Source organism: Aptenodytes forsteri, unplaced genomic scaffold, assembly GCF_000699145.1.
Source record: "Aptenodytes forsteri isolate BGI_AS27 unplaced genomic scaffold, ASM69914v1 Scaffold273, whole genome shotgun sequence".
Lineage (NCBI taxonomy): Eukaryota > Metazoa > Chordata > Aves > Sphenisciformes > Spheniscidae > Aptenodytes > Aptenodytes forsteri.
In genome coordinates this window covers 2,196,660-2,217,930 of record NW_008795041.1, presented here as the reverse complement: position 1 = coordinate 2,217,930, position 21,271 = coordinate 2,196,660, and the positions used below count along the sequence as shown (strand labels likewise).

The window sequence follows — 21,271 nt, the reverse complement described above, 5'->3', positions numbered from 1 at the left end:
CAGATGAAAGATGTGGTATCTGAGTACAACTGTAAAGTAACACCACACTGCTAACATGACTAGTGGCTGTAATGTTTGGGTCTGAACATAACCCTGTTGTGGAGTTCGTTTTATGAAATGGATACTCATATAGAATTATGAAAGCCAGAGATGAGCATCAGCCCCTCAATCTTGTCCGTGCGGTTGTTTTGAATGGTTGTCTGATTTTCACTCTAGCCTGAGGGTCAATTTTGCTGGATGGGAATTGCCAGTGAACGTTATAATGTCATATGTTACTAAGATAGCCTAAGACTAAAATTTTCAAATGTTGTTGCCAAAGGCCAGTATTTGCAATTGAAAAAAAATTAAAATCTTAAAAATCTTAAAATTTTTTAAAAGTTTAAAACCTGCTGTATTCCAGCTTTTTGTCTTGGGAACCGAGAGGCTTGAGTTTGAGCGTTTCAAACTTTTTAGGTGCATAGGAAGGAGGAGATGCCTTGCTGGGCCACATGAAAGGACTCTCTAGCATGCACCCAAATGCTGTGGTTAGAAACAGACTTGGATGTCAACTCTTCTTCCTCCTCTTCCTCTATGTGCATGTGCCTGCTTTCCAAACAAAAGCAGTGGGCCAGCCGGATCCGGCCTGTGAAGTGCCAGTTGGACCACTTTGCTTAACACAGCTGTTCCCAGATTTGTCTCTGAAGGTGGGGCACTGCCAGTTTTAGTGTGTTTGTGTGTGAAGTGGAGCAAAGCAATTGTCCTAATTATTGCAGTTAGTAATGCTGCCATATAGTGGAAAGGCTCACCTGAAAATTAAAGTTTTGCAGTTTCCTAGCAACAGCAGGGCTCTGGATTTGCCTGGTCCTTTCAGGAAAGTTAAACAGCCGACTTTCCTTAGCCAAGAATGCTTCTTCGGCTCAGCTAATACATAGTTAAAATTACCTCTTCAGCACTCACAGTATTCACAGAGCAGAATGACTTCATGGGGAAGGATGTGAAACTGCTTTCCAGAGCAAGATTTGACACACAGGCAGGAAGGAAGAAATGCGAAAGAAAGGTCTGACTTTCCCCCTTGTGTTTGCTGTTCTGATAATGTTGGCTTTTATAAGAGCCCCAGTTGTTAGGCTTTTTTTCCTTGCCTTCCATTTTGCTAGGTGAGAGGAGCAGAACTGATACATTTTGGTGTGCGGTGTGCCTTTCTCACCAATAGATCATTTTGTAACATAAAACCTGTGGCAGATGAAGGTAAGATTAAAGCCACAACTGAGTAAAAGGCAAATGACAAGCTCAGTCTGAGAACACAAATTAGAGGTGTTGCCCTCTTTTTGATAAAAAAACACATGCCCAAAATTGCCACTTTACAACAGTCCTTTTGTTTTCCTGAGCAAACAGACAAACAATAGACAAGCACATTTCAGAATTTTTGCCATTTGGTACCCAGGTTTTCAGCGTTCCTAAAGCATTTAACAAATACAGTAGAGCTGTGAAAAGTGAGATATATCTAAGTTTAGATTTTGCTTCATTTTATAATCAGAGTGGGTGTGGATGGATAATACACCAGAATCAAAATCTAATTTTTCTCGTCTACCCAAGATAATAATCCTTTAAAAAAAGTGAGTTAAAAATTATTTGGCCAATATTAAAGTTGTCGTCTTTCTCCAATTTGTGATTGGTGTCATTAATAAAACCCAAAAATCTCACTGTTTTTTCTTCAGCACTTACTATATGTGAACAGAAAGAAATCTTCTTTTTTCCCAAACTAATATGACAATTCATACCTAATTTAATTCTCAGATTTCCTGTCCTTTGAGTTCTCAATTCCTTTGGCCTGTGAACTAAACACTGTTTCCAAAGGAAATGCCCTCACTATATCAAAAAGTTTCAGATCTCCAGTGTGCATGCTTGTGTTTCCTTTTCTGAAGTAGAAAGTGGGCTGAAACTTGTAGCCAGACTCCAGCCACAACTGAATTCTTGTGCAAAAGTTAATTGCAGCTTATAAGAACAACCTTCCTCCTTAAATGTGCTTTGTAAGCAATTTCTAAACTATTACAGTTAATTTTAATTTTAGTATTTATAGAAAAGTGCAGCACTTGGTTTTAATCTACAAGAAGTTAAGCTTAGTCTGAAAAATATGAAATGGTTTTTAAAATGCTATTTAATGTCATTATAATATGTACAAGTCTATATTGCAGGATAAATCATTACTGCCTAGTTGGTTTTTATTTTTGTGACGAATTTTGTCCCTATAGCAAACCAGTGAAGTTAGCAAAGTTCATGCTATAATATTGCAAACATGAAGAGGTTGAATTGAAATACTCTTGGTTTCAACCAGAAATTCCTAAATTTAGAAAAAAGTTGCAAGTTTATGTCTCATGAGACTTTTATCTTCTAAGGCAACTTCTGGTTATATTTTTGTATTTTACTATGTGATTGTGATTGGAACAAATTCTTGATTTTGTTTTTAAAGAAAAGTAAGCAGATTCTTACAGAATAGCATGATTTTAGAGCAGTGAGATTTTAATAAAACTCAATGCATTGAGAGTGCCATAATAGCATCATGGATGTTGACAGTGGTTTTACACTAAAATTGGCTTGTGTTTAGGATCTAATGGAAGGCACTGACACTTTGCTGGTATAACAAACCGTGCTGAAAAACTACCTTAACAGTTCTGTTGGTAGTTACTACTATGCTTTATTACCTTGAGCTATTCCCTCTCCCAGTTTCTGGGAGTACAGGGTGTATTAAAGTTGAGAGTGTTGTGCCTTTTGTTTTAGCTTAAGTGAAAGCTGCAGAGAGTTCCTAGTTTTCAAATACACTTCAAATTTTACCATAATTGGTTCCCTATAAAAACTTCGGTATTCTTTCCTTTAAAGGACCTTGCAGTCATGCAGAAAAAAAATTGAATGTGCATCCTGAAGTTATAGATTCTTGAAGATAGTTATGATGATTTTTTTTTTTCCTTTAGGAGCATTGTTGTTCTTCTGAAGAATAACTTTGACAATTTCATCCAGTGGATTTCAAGGATAACACATTTGTTTATTTACTAACTATGAAGGACACTGATGCAAATAGCCAATAATCTGAAGCAATAGTAATCTGAAGGTTCGTAACTTACCAGGATGTTAGTGAATAACAAGGGGCAGAGTTCTGCATTTTCCTCCAATAAGGTTTCTATTATCATGTTAAGGTTTGGGTTTTTTTTAAATCTATTATGTATAGATAGGTTCCAAGTGCTGAAAAATAATGAACCCATAATAATGGACTAAGGTTCTTGCTCTCCACACGGATAAGGCTGGATGGAGGCGAGTCTTAGGTTGGAAGTTGAAAGTAGTACAGACCTTTTCTGACTTTTTCTTCTGTTAGGCTTCCTAGATTCCATTTAACTTTCAGCATATTTCAGGCTATTTCTTCATTTTCTCTTGTTTACTACTGTTAACTTACAAATCCCAAAACCTGGTGCCAAAAGTTTCCTTTTGTTGTTGCTAGCAATGCCATAAATCATACAAGTCAAATGAAGACTTGTGATTTGCTTAGATCATTAAATTATATGATGCCTTCAGGTGCATTCTAGATAGAGAAATAAGTCCTCTGGTTTTAACCTGTGTAATAATGTTTTTCCTGTTGAATTATTTATTAGTTTCATAGTCTCCTGTTTTACCACAAGTAATGATCTCTAATCTTTATTTCAGTTGTCATAGTTATTTATCTCTTGCCCTGTCTGGTCTCTTAAGACACGCTAGTGTTAAAATATGTAAACTGTAGTATAAGAAATTATTTATGTGCCATCTGCTGCAACAATGCAGAGACCTAATCAAGATTGTACTAGTAATACTGATGAATTACCCTAATGCACTAAAATATGTACACATAGCATAATTGTTTTACAATGGAAACAAAAGCTTAGACAAATGAACTGCAGTCAGATACTTAATGAAGTGAGATCAATTTTTGGGTTCGTGACAAAAGAGAAGTATTTTCAGGATGACAGTAGTTTCATATGCAACTACGAGAGAACAAAAAGTTGAAAAGATCTCTTATGCTTAAGAAGAAATGAGGAAGGACACATTTTTATGGGTACGTTCTTTTGAATGTGAGTTGCTGCTGCAGAAACAAAGCAATGAGTTTAAATGTTCTGTTCCAGAATCACACAGAATTGGTCATGTGCAACATTAAGCACATCCCCACCCCTCCACACCCTCTGGTGGGTGCATTGTAAAGATCTTTGTACTTCACGTGGAAGCCTTCTGTCTTTACAGAGGGGCTGTACCTTCCCCTGCTCTCTTTCCTTCTGAACATCAGAAACCATATCCATTGGTCTTTTAGACCTATGTGAAAGGTTTCATTATTGCATAGAATTCCTCATTCATTAAAAGATTTGATCAAAGTTGGCATTTAGCTCTTGCTTCATGCTTGTCTATAAAGGAGGAGGTTGAACCTAAATTTGGAAGGGGAAGGCCAGAAGTATGTTTGGCTGAACAGGCTCTCCTGATATGGAGGATGGGAGTTGAGGATGAAGTGTGATTGACTTATGTTTTTATTCATAAATCAAGCTTTGCAAAGCAGATACTAGTGCTATAGTATTTCTTTTTATGTATCTCAGGAAGTTTAAGGGAATTCTTATCTCTTGCTTATCAGCCATACTAAATATATGGTTGAAGTACAGAGCCCCATGTCTGTGTTTAAAGAACTGTAGATGAAAGATTTTAGCATAAATCATAAGAAAAATACAGGACAACTGAAACAAATATTTGTGGTGTCACATATTAGCGTTGTTCATTGAGCGATTCACAAAACCGCCTACACCAAGAAGAGAGATGTAACCCTGAAAACAGTAGTATTGGGGAGCGTGCTTAGACCCAGCGATCAGTGACGCTGAACACCATACTCTCAGCACCCTGTGCATTGGATACGTCTTAGGGATCTGCTTCTTTAATAAGCATTTATTGTTGGTCATCTGTTCTCCACCCAAATTTGCATTCATTTCCAGGGCCCACTGGACTCAAGCTATGTTTCATTAGCACATTAGTAAAGCTGGTCTGTAAGTAGATCTCTTTCCTCCCTGCTCCAAGCCTGCTGCTGTTCCCACTGGAGGGGGGCTTGGAGAGCTCCCTGGGAATGCAACTTCTCATCACTGCTCTAGTCTGCAGCCACTAGCACTTCTGATACTCTGCTTCTGTCCGCTGTCATTTGCTTCTGTGTCATCCCTTGATTCCCATGATCAGACTGGATCCATTCAATTACCTTCATGGGGCTTTTTTTCGCTTGCATGCATATTTTTGTGATACTGTCTTCCTCTCTGCTAGTCTTCAATTTGTTTTATTTTTATTTTATTTTACCTTATTCACAGCTGTGTTCATGAGGTGTGAATAAACAAGAAAAACTCATTCTCATAAATCTTTTTATCAGTGTGAATGAGTATCTAAGTGACGAATAATTACCCTTTTTAATGCAGATGCTTACTTCTGTTCGTATGTCCGTTTAATGTGTTTCCGATACTACTTACATTGTTACCTCGCAGCAGTCAATAGAAGACAAATTTCAGTTGTAGACTACTACATGTGGCAATGAACTGTGTATAGCCTTGTTTCAATAAACTCTGTTACAGATCATTGCTCACATTGTATTGTAAAATGCAATATCTGTGTGCTACATGAACGCATTGTCTAAATTCTCTTTACCAGGATGGTGATTTTGATTTCACAGCGCTCTGGTTCCACAAAAACAGTTTATACAAGTGCTAAAAACAGTCCAAGCTCTTAATTTTTTTTTTCTAGATGGTATTTGATTCTAGGTCTGCTTGTTAGTTTGTCTTAATTTTTATAGATCATTTATGTTTTCCAAAATTATTTTGTAATATTGGGGTAATCCAGATTTGGATGTGTTTATGGAGCTGGGGTTTACAGTTTGTGTGACCCTACAGTGTGCAGTATACTAAGAATTTTGTCCATGCTGTAGAGACCTGGCTAAACAGGAACTGGAAAGATCATCAGTAGATGTTGCGGGATTTGAGGTCCCACAGGAATAAGGCGTTTTTCTCATGTTGCCATGATTTTTTGTTGGGGTGTTGTTTTTTCTGGGGGGGAGGGCTGTGTGTTTGGATTTTTGTGGTTTGTGTTTGTTTGTTTGTTTTGTTGGGTTTTGGGGGTTTTTTTGCTCTTGAATGGTGATGTTTTGGTCTTAAGGCAGGTCATCGTCTTTGGACTCAAAACATTCCTTGTCCTTTAACAGGGAGTCTCTTAGTAACCAGAAGGACTGGCTGACCCCAGTGTGGTGTGTTAGCACAGCCTGATGGAGTTGTACAGGAGTGTATATTCATTGCAGGCTTTTCCAAGAACTTAGAACTTGCATACTAAGTATGGGGTATTGATTCTTGTGATGTGTAACCTCGGTGAAGCCCAGGTAAACTTACTGCTGTGTTTGGATCTTATACATCAGACCTGCTTTTAGATTTCTTGTTTACTAGTAGCTCACCCTTCTCTGTCATTCCCCATAGGTACAGACACTGTCTGTTGCCCCTTCAGAGATGTAGGATTTACTGCCCAGCTGCACTGAAGCTCTGGAATCTGTTTTGAACCTCAGACTCCCCTGTGGTTTCAATGCCAAGATTCTAGTCTTATGAATACTTTGGATTTAAGTTCGTTCATCTATCCCATAGCGGTGAAAGCAGACAGACATATAGATACAGACCTTTAAAAAGCTTTAAAGCAAAATTTTCTTAGGTAGCGTAGAGGATATAAGGATCAAGGAAAAAAACTCAGCGTTGTGTCCTCTTCTCCAGTTGCCTCTTTTCTCTGTACTGGCCTTTAGGCTTATATGAGAACCAAATGGTCAACTCAGAATCTTTTGCCTGTATCTCAGCTGTTCTGCATAATATGGTCTTAGCTCTCTGTATAGGTCATCTTCCACTGACGTAAATTTTTTTACTTCCATTTCTGACTGGAATACTACCCAAGAGCAGTGGAAGTCTTGCTCTGGCTACTTGTGGTTGAATCCCCTCATTCCTGCACCCCCCATCTTGAAGAGTCAACTTTCACAGTAGTTTCTTTCTCTACTGTTTAGGAATTTCCTGTTCTCCAAACCTCAGCCTCTTAAGACAAACTTGGCCTCGCAGTTTTCCCTAATTTTCTGCTACATTATTGTTATTAGAGGTTCCACTTGAAGGTTTGGAGCCTGACAGCCTAACGCTCGATGGCGTTCAGGCTGTCAGGCCTAGTTCAGAGAGCAAATGCAGAACTGCTTCTTCACACGGGGTATTCCTGATGCAGTGATTTCAAAACCTCAAGCAGAATTCATAAACTCTGCCTCCCAGTTACTGTAACACTGTGATAATTTCCTGAGTAGGTTCTTATCTTTTATATGAATGGTAAAATTTACTTGTACCATGAGAAAATGATCCTTATTTGAATACATTGATTTCGTCTGTCCAAATGTATGTGTAATTTCAGGATTTATTTTAAATCCTGTGTAAGAATAAAATTGGTTTTCAGATTATATTTTTTTAGCACTTTTCCCCCTCCCTCTCTCATTTCAGATGTTGCAGTTGTGGACATGAGTGATATTTCCAAGCAACCATCACTGTTCTACCACCTTGGCGTGCGTGAAAGCTTTGACATGGCTAATAATGTTATACTCTACCATGACACTGATGCTGACACTGCTCAGTCTCTCAAAGTAAGGTTCTCACTTCAAAATCTGCTTCATTTCAGAAATATCTTTAAATACCTGATCCTGCGAATGTTTGTGTTTTCCTGAAACTTCCACTGAATGTGATTTCCTGATAGCTACATAACAAAATCATGCTAAGAAAAGCAGCTGCTAGCAAAAATAGTAATTATTAGAATAGTATAAAAGCTTGTTTGTAAGAAAAGATCCATAGTTTGGTACTGATTTTGCTTCAGATGGTTAGACTTGGAAGTGAGAGTGAAGATCTGCTTTTTTTCTTCCTTTCCCTCTTTTAGTTAGAGTACATGTAAAAAAAAAAGTTATGGTCTGTATAATAACGACACTTCAGCAAGGGCTGTATTGCAACCTACTCCTACTATTGAAGCACTTCCATCAGATGAGGTTTGTATCTCCTAGGTGCTGAGTAGCTAAGACTGCAGGAATCTCCTTTTTATTGCTGTTTGAAGATAAAAAAAGAGATCCTCACCAAATCTTTTTATAGGCCTGTTGTTCATTTTTATAGTAGGATAACACATGCTATACACTTAAGTCCTGAAATTGCTGTTCTGGATGCAAGTCATACATTGTGGATGCAAGTCATATATTGTAGATGTTTCTGTCTTTCTCAGTGCAGGTTCTCTTTGTTTTAGATCATATTTAGACTTTTATCCTCTGTATCATCACCTACTGCTGCTTTTAATATCATCCATTTTCTTGGTACCTTCACTGAGAGCAGTATTGTTCACACTTTATGGTTTTTTCCTTATTTTGAGTTATTGCCCTTTACTACTTTATATTTTTCACACCACCAATGTCCAAAAATCCTTTTTGGAATTCTCCAACCTCTCTTGATCCTATAAGAATATTAAGTTTAATCCTAATTTTGTATGAGTTTCCTTCTCTTTTCCCAGAAAAGCTCTGCTCTGTCGCAGCTTCTCTTTCCTCTTTTCTGCTCTCAATGTCATCAATTTTAGTCTGATGTGTCTAGTATCCCATACTTCCTTTCTTCAGGTGGTGGTCCACATACACATTCACATTCTGTGTGACCTGGAGTCACAAGAACTCAGTGTTGGAACCTCTCACACTCTTTGCTCAAAGAGGTTATCCATATGGATATGCGCTAAGGCATACCTGCATGCCCTCCATTCCTCTAGCTAATCTGGGTGCGCAGGCATACAACTTTTCATCCTGCATTGGTAATACACCTGACTGCAAAGAGATCTTTCATTTTTATTTTTCATTAACACGTTTTACCTTTCTTTTATGCTGTCACTCAGATGTTCTGATCAACTTGGTTCTCCCAAGGGTGTGCCAAAATTTGGGAAGCAAAGGCTAGTCATCTTCTATTTGTCTCTGCCCAGTGAGGACCTCTGTGGATGGCTTTGATTTCTGCACTTTGTGCCAAGCACATATGCAAGCACCTGCTCCATAACTGGAGTGCTGAGTGACCTCCAGGGTTACATCCATCCATGGGTTGGATCTTCAGATTGATTGTTGCCAGAACTTGCAAGTCTTTGCGCTGTCAGTTCTGGGGCTTTTTTTCTAAGGATGTAAAGCTCAAGGACAAGTCTGGGGACCTGGGAATACTGGAGTGTGACTGGGTGACTTAAGGCTAGAAAAGCTATTATCTGCCTTCATCTCTCTTCTGCTAGGAACTCTGTCAGTGTCACTGATCTCTTCCTTATTTCCCAGTTGTTAGCATAACCTCCTTGGCCTACGTAGGCCCCTAGCATATCTTACTATGGGATTAGAAGGCTTGATTTAAGTTGCTGGAACCAAGTAGAAGAGATCCTCTGGATCAAGTGCTAGAGTAGTTTGAGCAGCGCACTGGAACATGGTTCAGTCCTACCCTGATGTCCTTGATACCTCTTCTGCAATTGAGCCCCAGTTCAGTGTTGGATACCATTCAAATATGCTAATACACCTTTCTTAGGAATACTTCAGAAAGTAGACAGGGATTGTTCTTGAGGTCTGTCAGTGAAGAACAGGTCATGACACATTTCATGGCGTAGGTGCTAGATCGTTCTCAGAAGAGTTCATTCCTCCCTGCTGAGAAAGACCTTTATCTGCAGTAGGTAAAGCTCTACTGGAAATACTTGCTTAGCTAGGTAGACATATTCATTTTCATATATGTACTATTTCAGCTGTCTAAGCCTTCCATCACTTTTGTTCTGAGGTATTTTATTGGGCTTAAGGAGTTTAGGTTAATCAGTAATTCTGTTTAGGTTTTGGTACCTTAATACATATTTTTGACCATCTGCTCATGTTTCTTTATTCTCAGGTTTATGACTAATTCGGTCAGGTTTTTTTCCCTTCCCTTCAGGAATTTATTACTTTACTTGGATCTAGGTTGCTGTGCATGCCTCTTAAGAGTGGCTAGCCTAAGTGTTATAAAGGCAGTATTCATGACTGCTATTACTTCTGCTGGGAAGATCTGTGAAGTTCAGGCAGCCTGACTTTATACAGCTTATTTCAGTGTTCACTGGACATGTAAGCCATCACTAGAAGGAGGAGGAAGTTACTTACCAGCAACTGGAAATCTTTGAGGTCTGGTTTACATGTCCATTAGTTTACCATCTGCCTCATAGTTTCAATATCTCTCTTCAGATTTTGAGGTGAGAAGAATTAGGGTGTAGGAGGAGTGTGTTGGTCTGTGCCCATCAGGTGGGAAAGGGGCCTAGGTATCTTAAGGATATTCTTTCAGAGAAAAAAAATCTCCAGCTTTGAATGTTTTTGTCTTACAAATGCCCGGAGTGTGACTGGGTATGTGGAGTGCCCAGCCTGAGAAACTCCAGTTACTGGCAAGTACAACTTTTTTCATCTGAGCACTTCTTTAAATAGGTTTCTTCTTTGAATCGTTAATTTTTTCCTAACCTGAACTACTAAGACTTTTCTTGATGTTGTTCTGTCCCTTTACTTGGAATTTGCTGTGGCAGGAAGTCTGGATTATGCTGTGAAGAACACATCTGTGTATATATATAGGTATACCAGTTATCTTTATTGGAAACAATAATTCCCAGTAAAAATGAATAAACATTTTTATTCTTTTTTTTTTTTCTCCCAGGATATGGTATCTCAGAAAAACACAGTAAGTATTAAATCCACATTCATTTTAAAACACAAAATGAGGATACTACATTTGAAGCAACTCTAATAACAAAGCTGCCAAGCATATATATGCTCTATATGATTGAAGGAAGTCTGTTTTACCTATATACAATTCAAACTAGTGGAAATCTTGTTGACTTCCTTTCCAAAGTAAAGCTAGATTAAAAAATTCCTTTTCTTTAGAAGTTCCTTTTAAGTTCTAGAAAAGTGCCAGTAGATATATGTTATATATGTAGGTTGATAGATCAACATGTAAACTCAGAAATTCAAAGTCTCTTTTTCCCTCTACCACTTTCACCCACTTGTGCAAATGTGTATGCGTGCGTGATGCCTTAATAGGGCTTACTCTTGTATCTCAAACAGCTTTGGCTGCTGTATACCCATCCTCTTTCTCACTAATTCACAGGTTTTACTTAGGAACGCAAAAGCTTATTTCCCCAAAGTAAAAATATTCTTACCCTTAATGCAAGTAAAACCAAACAAATAAGTAAGCCTGAACCAAGATAAAATTTAGTGGTTATTTTAGGCTTATTGCAATATGCCACGATATCTTGTTAGACAGTTATATATTTTGTCATACGTCACATCATGTCAGTGGTTATTTTCATTAAGCACTCTACACTGTTATTTTGAGGACTATTGAATTTGCAAAAATGTTAAACTTCCATTTATTCCTTTCTGTTTCCCCCCATTCACCATATACTTTTATTCTGAAGAATATTGATCAAGACTAAAATGATAAAATGTTCTTAGAGTTTGCTAATAATTTAAAAGAGAACTAGAAGAAATAATGCATTAGTCACAGCAGTTTATTTTGAGCTGCTGTTTATACTTGGCCACAGTGCTGCATGCGGGCTAAAGATAGATCAGGTTGAGCACATGAGTAAATCCAGGTCATTTTCCTGTCTGTCTTGGTGATCTTTGAACTAGTTTCACCTGTGGGGTGTGAACTGCATTTACCGGTCTGTAGCTCTGTGAAGGGGGGCCTCAGAATGAGGCAGATTTGCTTGTGAATGCTACTATCCATCAACTGGTGGATGATCAAAATGTCACAAGCGTGTGTTTTCCCCTCCAGAGCAAGAGGGAGAATTGTGACTGAGCCATTTGGTGGTAATTCCAGAAACGAAGTAAAGGCAAAGAGGACGGTGGCAAGTTCAGCCTAGTGCAATCAGATTAGCAGCCTGCAGCCTTTTCTTTTGGCAGATTCTTTCTCCCACAGAGGGGGGTATTTACCTTCACGTGGAAGAGAAGAAAAGATGGATCTGGTGACGTGGTTCCTACAGCAGGGCCTGGTATTAGACCTGTAAACACCATGTGGCTACCAGAAGCGGGACAGGGAGGCATCCTGAAACTAGGATCCTTATCCCTCCTTTAAAAAGGAGGGATTGCCTAACCCACTTTCTTCAAGTGCTTAAATTAAGAAAACAATTGTGAGTAAGGTACAGTGAGGAAAAAATAAATGACTTTAAATACCAAGTATGGATTCTTGACCCTTTTGTGTTATTTGAAGTTGTTCATATTCTCTTTGATTAGATAAATGTGCTACCATATTGCATTCTTTTATCAGTTTTTTAATCAAAAATTACAATAAACTAATTAGCAAGCTAAATAGTTAACAGGCTAAAACTTTATGTTTTTCTAAGTTGGAGTTCACTTCAGATAGACAATTGCTTTCCCCTCCTTTCGGATCCAATGAGTTGTCATGAGAGGCTTGCCGCTGCCGCTGCCCCAGTATGGTGCCACTGCTTCATTGCTTGGTTAAATATTCTACAACCGTATGGGCAATGTCTTGTTTGAAGTTAATTGCTAATGAGGGTTGCTGTGCTAGTTAAGTAGGTACAGAATTGGTGTGAATTTACTGTGTCCAATCAAGTACGTAGTTACATAACCATTTCAGTTTAAATGCTGAATATTAGATACAATAGTTAATACCCCTGTACTAGGGTTTTGTGTTTTCCTTTCACTTTCCCTGATTGAAAAGTGTGGGTATGCCTCTGCCATAGCTGTGGAATAGCAGAAAGAGCTTAAATGCACTCTTCATTAGGGTCTGGAGACATGTTGGAAAGAGAATAGATACTCGATCTGCTAAGCCTTCCTCCAACCCAGAGGTATCCACAGGAATACCATTGGTGGTTTTATGAAGAGAAGTCCTCTCTGTGTCTTATAAGCTCTGTGTCCACGCATCTGCACTGTGTATAAGGGAAGGGGGACAACTGAGGTTGCTACCAGGCACAGCACACCATTTTTTCAGCAGCACAAGTGGAACTTTCTGTGCTGGCTGCTGTAGATCGGAGCTTTCTCTGAGGTTTCCCTGCCCTCACCTTTGCTATTTATCCTGCAAATCTCAAGTCATGTACAAAGGTGCAAAAAAATCATAGCATAGAATAGATGTGGAGCCATGTTAAAGATGCAGAGAAGATGAATGTCTAGTGTGTCGTCTGGGGTGATTTTCTTCTGTGTATTACAAGTAAGCCTTGAAGAAAATGGATGTTTTCCTTGTAAAGAAAACAATATTCTAATTCAGCATCAAGGAGGAGGCAAGAGCGAGGAAACTGGACATAAAGCTGAAAACAATGCATAGAATAAAGGTCAGCAATTCATTTGAGAGTTGGCCTGAGTACAGCTGATCTAACAGTGAAAATTATACGGCAGCATGCTGCGGTGGTGTGAGTCTGAGAGATTTAATAGCTTACTGTCTGAAAAAAGAGTGTAAGGGTAGGAGAACTTCCTTCCTTCCCTCCACCATCCAGGAATGAAGTTTTCAGGGATAAGATAAGATGGGGAATGTGATTCAGTTCTACTTGACTCCCCCAAACAAGCAATTAAAATTCTGTATTGGTAATTTATTGCATACTTGGATACAAAAGGAAAGAATTATTGGCTATTGGAGTTCAGTTCCCAAGAAAGAATTGCCCTGGCATGAATTTCAGGGTCAAGATTCTGTGTCCCATCAGTTAGGTTTCCTTCTGTAGAGCTCCTCTGAGCTTTGAGGACTATTTTCTGCTAATTTTACTGAGGGTGTATGCACAGCTTCCTAGTTTCTGTCAAAATTATCATCGATAAAATAAATTGCAAATATGCGGTCTTGCAGAACAGTTTGTTTCCTGTGTCATTATGGAAAAATCAAGGTTTGAGAGCAGAGTGGATGCTACTGGACTGTAGGGTACAGGAAACTAAATTTGTCTATGGAAAATGGGCTTGTGCTTTGGAGTTTCTTTAGATGTCAGATAAACATTGGTTTACTGGAGAAGTGAAATTTCAAGGATTTTTGAAAGAAAAAAATGCTTAAAAAAATAATCTTCCCCCAAACCAACGCGATATACAAAATCCATGGGAAAGTTGTTCTATTTTGATGCAACATTTTGTTGCTATCCTTGATTATTTTTTTTTCAATAGGGAAATTTCCTCTCCCTCTACAGAATTTTAAGGAATGGTACATAAAAAGGGTCCAAGATTAAGTGAAGAAAAGAGTGCACAAGGGGCTTTGTAAAAACTGCTGGAGCCAGGAAGCAAAATGTACAGTCCTTCTGGCAATAGTTCTAGCATTGGTTGCACATAGTTTGAGGTACATACTTCGATCCATTCAGTTTGTTTGAATGTGGCATTGAAAATACAAACTAGAACTTCCCACTCTGGAAAACTTATTATGGCAAGTACAGAATATAAGGGGAAAGACTTGATAGTTAATTTTTCTGTAGTTGATGGTATGCCTGAAGAAATGTGAATAACCCTGTTAATTGCTTTGGGGGAAGATATTAAAAGGAAAGTAAGCTGCTACTAAACCAAAAGGTTTATTATAGTATACTTAGGCCTGTGGGCCTGATGAAGTATTTTCAGAGATATAAATGGGTTTTTTTCATTAAATCCTGTAGCAGCTCTTATAGTAAGCAGAGAATAATATCTGGGCCATGGAGGACTCATTAGCAAAAATTCTCCTTGATCTAAAGGGAACAGGATTGCAATTTATCCTTGCCACAAGGAATTTTTATGTTGAAAAATCACTTTTTATTGTAATTGGCAGAAAGTCTTTCAGAGTTTTAAGTCTTTTCAGATTTTCAGTAGCTGTATAAATTAGACTGTATCTACTGTTTCAAGGCAATGAACATTTAAGAAAACTAAATAGAAAAATTTTGGCACTTGGACTCATATTCTCCAATTTAGTAGCCCCAAGGGTTTGAAATGGGAGCCAAGGCACTAAAGTATGATTACATTATATGAATTTAATAATCCAAAGTAGTAGTATTGCAGAGTAGCTTTCTGTGGTTTATTTCCTCATTATTTTTACAATATATGAAAGTTTGTATGATATGGTCATTTAATGATATACTTCTAAAAAAGCCTGAGGCAGCAGAACTATTAAAAGAGTTTGCAAAAGGGCACAGGATGAAAGAGGAGTAGGAACGTCTTAAATACAGACAATCATTTTTCCTTTTGGGGGGAGAGTAGTACAAAGGCAATGGGTAACCCAGTAAATATTACTTTTAATGTTTCTAATCATGAAATATGCCACTGTTACTATTGATATAATGGAAACTAAGGCTTTTAAAATTTATTTATGAAAGCTATTTTTTATGGAAATGTTACTATCTCAAAGGATGTGTATTTGTAGTGGTTGGATTATAGTTAACTAATCAGGTAATGAATCTGATCGGTTCATAAAAGTAAGACTTGAAAGCATCTTAATGATGACACAAGGTTATGTATAAACAAATAAATCATGTGGATAGATAGAGAAATCTTACATTCTGGGCGGCAAAGTATTGCACTGTTTTCTTGGCCTTGTAAATATGGATTTGCTATAAATAGCTATATTCATTTTCTGTTGTTTCTTTCTTTAATAATTTCTCTATTCATGTGTCATGTCTGTCTTTTTGATTCTTATGCTGTTCTGTGGTGGTGTTTTCCTCTTTGTTGTTTTATTTCCATTTGGAGTAGGTTGCCAACCACAAAGCTTTTCTTCAGGTTCAAGTACCTCCTGAATACCACAGTGGTAATCTGATAGGCAAAGTATGTATCACTTTAAATCTGCTTTCTGTTGAATAGATATGCCATCTTATTACTATGTTTCTAGGCATTTAAAAATGTATAAGGATACTTTAAGAATAGTGCTTGGCAGGGTCTTTCCTTCAAAATGATTGTAATCTTGGAGTACTTGTTCTTTGCAAGCTAGATCCTGAGCATTTAGAATGTTTGGATTGTGATAATCTCTCTTCACAGTCTTTACATAAAAATACTGCATATATTCAACTTTAGAAGAGGAATTTTTTTTTTAAAGTTTGTAATATCTTAGTCACCTGTATTGCAAGATGGATAGGAATGTGATGTGACAGAAAACTACTGTGAAAACCTTAATTCTTAAGACAACAATGCATTAAACTCCCTGAACACTCAAAGGTTTGTGACTTCTCTGAGTGAATGCAGTTCATTTTCTGTTATCCTATGTGTTTTCCTTCTGACTGCTTTGTAAGGCAGGGTAAGCACTCCTATTACTCTTGATGGTTGAGTAAGTAGCAAAATGAACTGCATGGCTCAAGAAAAATAACTGTGCTATTAGGTGTGCAGGCATAATTCCCTCCCTAAAAATGCAGAGATTTTACTCAACATTATTTATTTGGAAAAAAACCCCAAACCTTTAATTCTGGTGTAGCATCTCTGTCACAAAGTGACAGTTGCACTGGAATAACTAGCAGTACAATTAAAAAAACCTGTTTACATTGTTAAGGTCAAAAGTTTACTTTTAACAGCATTAGCAAAATGTTTAGAGGAGTATTTTAAGACAAAAATTTACATTTGGCCTGTCTTGCCTAGAGCCTAAAAATGGCCTATGTGGGCCTAACTCAGCCCTTCAGTAAAGACATGGCTCTGTGCTTAATTCCTTTAACCATTTTCCCCTGAAGAACAGGTCCCTCTCTCAACTTACTTGCAGTTGTTTCCTGGTTTTTTTTATGTTCCTAAACTTTTGGCTCTTTTTGTGGTAGATTATAAAGTGTTGTGATTGAATACAAAAGTTTTATTGCTAGCATACTGGGCATACATGATTTGCTGGAAGATGAGCTATTGAGAGCTTTTTTTTTTCCCAGTCTGCTTGGTTTTTTGTAATTCTTAACTTAAAAATTTCTCAAAATAAGACAGTAAAAATAGCTTAACTACTAATCCTGAAATAAAACAACTCAGCATACAGTCTTTATAAGCTATGAAGTTATAATTCTGTTACAATTAAATGTCATAATTTATAGATTATATATATTTTCAGCTGGAATTGCTATATATGTTATTTTATACATACCTGTGCCATTTATTAATTATCTTAAAAAGCAATAGTTGATATATGACAGGACAGTAATTTTCACAATGATTAGCTTTTGGTGTCAGAGACTAGCATCCTGAGTAGACGATCAGAAGAAGCAAGGGTGATGTTTTCAGCCACCTCTAACCCTTGATAGCGTAAGAAAAGTAGATGGACAGAACTGGTTTTTTATGTAATGAAGATAAGAAAAACTCTCTTAGAAAGGCCACACACTCTATATGAAGGGGCTTTATAATTTATTATATGAAATATTGGACAGAAGAAGCTAGAAAATTGGAGCTGGTTGCTTTTAAATAATGCTCAAAACCGTGCTCAAATATGTGCAGGGTTCCTGACTTCTGCACACAAAAATGTGTCTGGATAAAAATGTGGTTTTAATTGTATCGATTTCACTATCCAAAAAGAGGCAAGAAATCCAAGTCAAATAGATGAGATGTTGGCTGAATAAGATTAATACAGTGTTTCACGCATGTCATTAATTTTTTTTCTGAAAATTGCTTTACTTTTTCAGTAGATAACTGCAGCTCTCTTTGCGTCACAAGGTACATCATACTTTCAAATTGGATTTTTCTTTTTTTCCATTGCAGGAAGAGCTAATTCACTGTTGCAGGTTTAAGAACAGAGTTTATACACAAGCAGCTTTTGCGTTGCACTGAACTCAGTGTTTATTTGAATAAACCTGAAACTAAATTGTTTTAACATACTGCTGTTTTGGGTTGCAATTTTTCCAACTTTTTTAGTAGGAAGTAAGGATAACATTGCAACAGATAATTATATTGTTACAGCAGAGATACTGTACTGTAGGGTTTATGAGGAAGGAATGTGGCTTGATCTTTACCTGTTAGAAATAATTTAAAATTCTAGATCCTTACAGACTCAGATCAGCAATAGCATGTACTGATACAGGTTTTTTTCCATCTGTATTTTTAGTAACTGCCTGCCCTACATTGTTACTTCCTATGAAGTTTATTTCTCTTGTCTAGTTTATTAATGCATATAAAAATGTGCCACCTTCATATCCATTCTTTCCATCATCTCAGCATTCTCCCATTGTTCAAGGTGACTTTAAATGGCTACGGCTTTACTGCAGGCTTACACGATATGAAGAAATGAAACGTATGATTTTGCTGAACATGTTTGATGCCTTGATATCCCCAAGGTGATGGTTGAAGGGTATTTAGTGGTAGTTGATTGCGTTAGATGTATCATACTGACCCATGCTTCAGTGCTCCTATCTAGTTACTCTGAAATGAAAAGTTTACTTTTCTTTTAAACAGCAGAGAATTGTCGTAGCTCAAAATGGGATACTGGTGCTTCTAGTAGCTGTGGAAAACTTTGCAGTTGTCTGGTTTTTGGGGTCTTGCTCAGGAGTTGAAGACTCCGAACTGCTGGTTTTGGGCTCTGAAGGGCAGTTCCTGTTTCCTCTTCCCTTTCAGCACCTTGGTTGGTTTGGTGTTTGATGGCAGCATGCAGCAGATGTTTTGTAGGCTCCTCTGGATTAAACATCTCCATAAAGTCCTTCGAATGCCTGTGTTCCTGTATTTCTCTCTCTCTTTGTGAGGACTCTGCATCATATCCTTCCTAGCACAGAGTGAGCCTAGAGGATTCAATTACATCTCTGACCCCAAAAATTTGGGAGCAGAAGGTTAGCTTGTAACTGTCAGACCCTATTAGGGTCCCTGCATCACACAAAAAAATTGAACAGTTTCATTGTATTGTCGCCTTACAGATCTGGACCCTTATTTATCACCCTTGTTAATATTTGTAACTCTTCCATAGAAAATTCCTTGAATTTTATGCTTGCAAATCTTGTGTTAAACAGTGTGCTAAAGCTTCATAGTGCACCAGCCCTAATCTAGCTGTTTTTTCTGACAGTAAATGATTCTGTGTATACACAAGCATATTTCCACTTTCATTTGTTTTCTAAACTGCCTGTTTTTCTTTTAGGCTTCCAGTGGCAATTATTATTTTATTCCATACATCGTCACACCTTGTGCTGACTACTTTTGCTGTGAAAGTGATGCCCAACGAAGAGCTTCTGAGTATATGCAACCCAGCTGGGACAATATCCTAGGGCCACTTTGTGTCCCACTGGTGGACAAGTTTATCAGCCTTCTCAAGGATGTTCATGTTACATCATGGTAATTTGACAACACATACACCTGCCGAACCTTTGATAGTCTCTTTTTAATGTTATGAAAAAAGACACAGAATCTCTAGTAGCATTGATCTTTTTATTTTTCATTATTCACTGCACATAATATAGTGTTAAAAGAAGCTGCTAACTTTACTGCTTTCTGTATTGATGTCCTGCAGCTGTTGCAGTTAACTAACCAATGTTGTGCTAGAAATTGGTTTATGGTTACTTTCTGGAATATCAGTAAGCAAAGGTGGTCCACGGGTAAGGTAAAGTGCTTAAGTATAAATTACAGTGCATAAGGTTGTAATAGGAGATAAGATCACAGCCTCTTCTTAGAGCTCAAAGCCAAAGACTGTCCTTTTCTGTCACCAAATAAGTGTATATATATGGCAGCAACGCGCAAGCAAATGTAACTTCCATGGTTTGTTTTTTGGCTTTGTTTGTTGTTTGTTTGTTTGTTTGTTTGTTTGTTTTAAATATTGGCCTTCTGATATCACCTAATAAACATGATACTGTTCAGCCACTTCTACAGGGGACTGTTGGAGTTTTGAGGATTGGGGCTGGAGATGGAAGTCTCTCTTTCTCGATTGCTCACCCTGTACTCTGCAGCTAGTCTGGTTTTGTTTGTATTTCTGGAAAACACTGGGAGAGACTGAGCTTCTAGGTTTTCTTTTTCCTGCTGTCTGAAGCATGAGGTAGTGCTGAGGGCCCTCGGATTTCTTTCTCTTTCCCCATTGCCATCCCACCCAGGTGAAAGGCTTGCCTAAAAAACTCCTTTTCTCACCTGGTCCCACTCTTAGGATCCCATAGATGACCCTGCCCACACACACCTTGTCCCTTACGCCTCCATCCATGGCAGGTCTGCTGTTCTCTGGCGCATTGCTGGGCAGCGACTGGGATATTGCTGGCCTGAAGAAGCACAGGCTGCCTCCTGCTTCTCCAAAACTGTGCTAGAGGGGAGGCTACATGCAGGCAACACAGGCCCACTTTGAGGAAAGGGACAAGAGGAGGGGCAGAAACTCAGTAAAGTTGGTAAACTCAGCATACAGGAGAGCTGTGCTCAGCAGTGCAGACTCATGAAACTAGTAGCACATTTGGTCCTGGTAGTAGTTAATTTTGGTACCGCTTAGCGTTTGTGTCATTGTGAAATGGTGCTCTGGGCACCAGCTGTCCTAAGCTACCTGTATACTTTGTCTCTGACATTTATGACCAGGGTTGTGGGTGGTTTTGGTTTGATAATTGTATTGTGAAGTCCTACAGTAAAGCCTCTTTTCTCTCTTCCATTTTCAGGCTGAAGTGCCTGAAAGAGGCTTTTGTACAGCTGCAGAATTAGACACTGTTGTGGTAGATCCCTGTGAAGAGGAAGATGTAGCTAGATGATCCCTCATTCCTACCAAAAGCTTGAATAAGTTTGAAGAGGTTAAGTGTTGCATCATTCTTGAAAGTGAAACTCCCATTTCTAAGTCAATTGGATACTTTTGAAAGATGTTACCCAGTATCCCCCTTTGGTTTGGTTAGCACAAGAAGGACTAATTATTATTAACTTGGTAGAAGGCAATGCTGGATAGAAACCTGAGATTGGAAATCCATGGTGAAGTAGGCCTAACCTCCACTGACAGTAAAACAACTATTAAAAGCTTTCCAATAGTGCATACTGTGACCTTGCTGCTTTGCATTATAAACATACCTTACACATTATATGTAAGATATAATGTGTATTAGACAGAGAACTTAGTTTTCTTTGCTATGTGTAGGGCTTATGCTAAGCAAAGTTGAATACTTTGCAATACTCATTTGTAAACAAAAAAGGCATTGTATGCACTTGAGTATCTGTCAGGTGACATCTGCTAACTTCCAAACTATAGACTCCATAAGCTGCTCCAGTTAAAGTTACCTCTAAGTAGCCTGTCCAGGGCATTTAAAACAGTCATACTGATAATGTAGAATCATAGAATCATTGAGGTTGGAAAAGACCTCTAAGATCATCGAGTCCAACCGTCGACCCAACACCACCACCCACTAAACCATGTCCCTAAGCGCCTCATCTACTCGTCTTTTAAATACCTCCAGGGAT

General features: G+C 38.0%; 1 protein-coding gene across 4 annotated transcripts in view; it reads left to right on the top strand.

Annotated features, from left to right (window-relative positions):
• Positions 1–21,271, top strand: part of MAP3K15 (mitogen-activated protein kinase kinase kinase 15) — a 94,136-nt gene that overhangs the window by 20,057 nt on the left and 52,808 nt on the right. Inside the window, exons 2-5 of one of the 4 annotated variants that reach the window (XM_019471428.1) lie at positions 7,512–7,651; positions 10,707–10,730; positions 15,686–15,757; positions 19,005–19,198. In XM_019471428.1, coding sequence (XP_019326973.1) covers positions 7,529–7,651; positions 10,707–10,730; positions 15,686–15,757; positions 19,005–19,198 — 413 coding nt within the window. In that variant the 5' untranslated portion in view covers positions 7,512–7,528. Of the gene's footprint in view, positions 1–7,310; positions 7,652–10,706; positions 10,731–15,685; positions 15,758–19,004; positions 19,199–21,271 lie in introns of those variants that run through there. The other 3 variants (XM_019471425.1, XM_019471429.1, XM_019471426.1) reach the window with 3 other exon arrangements.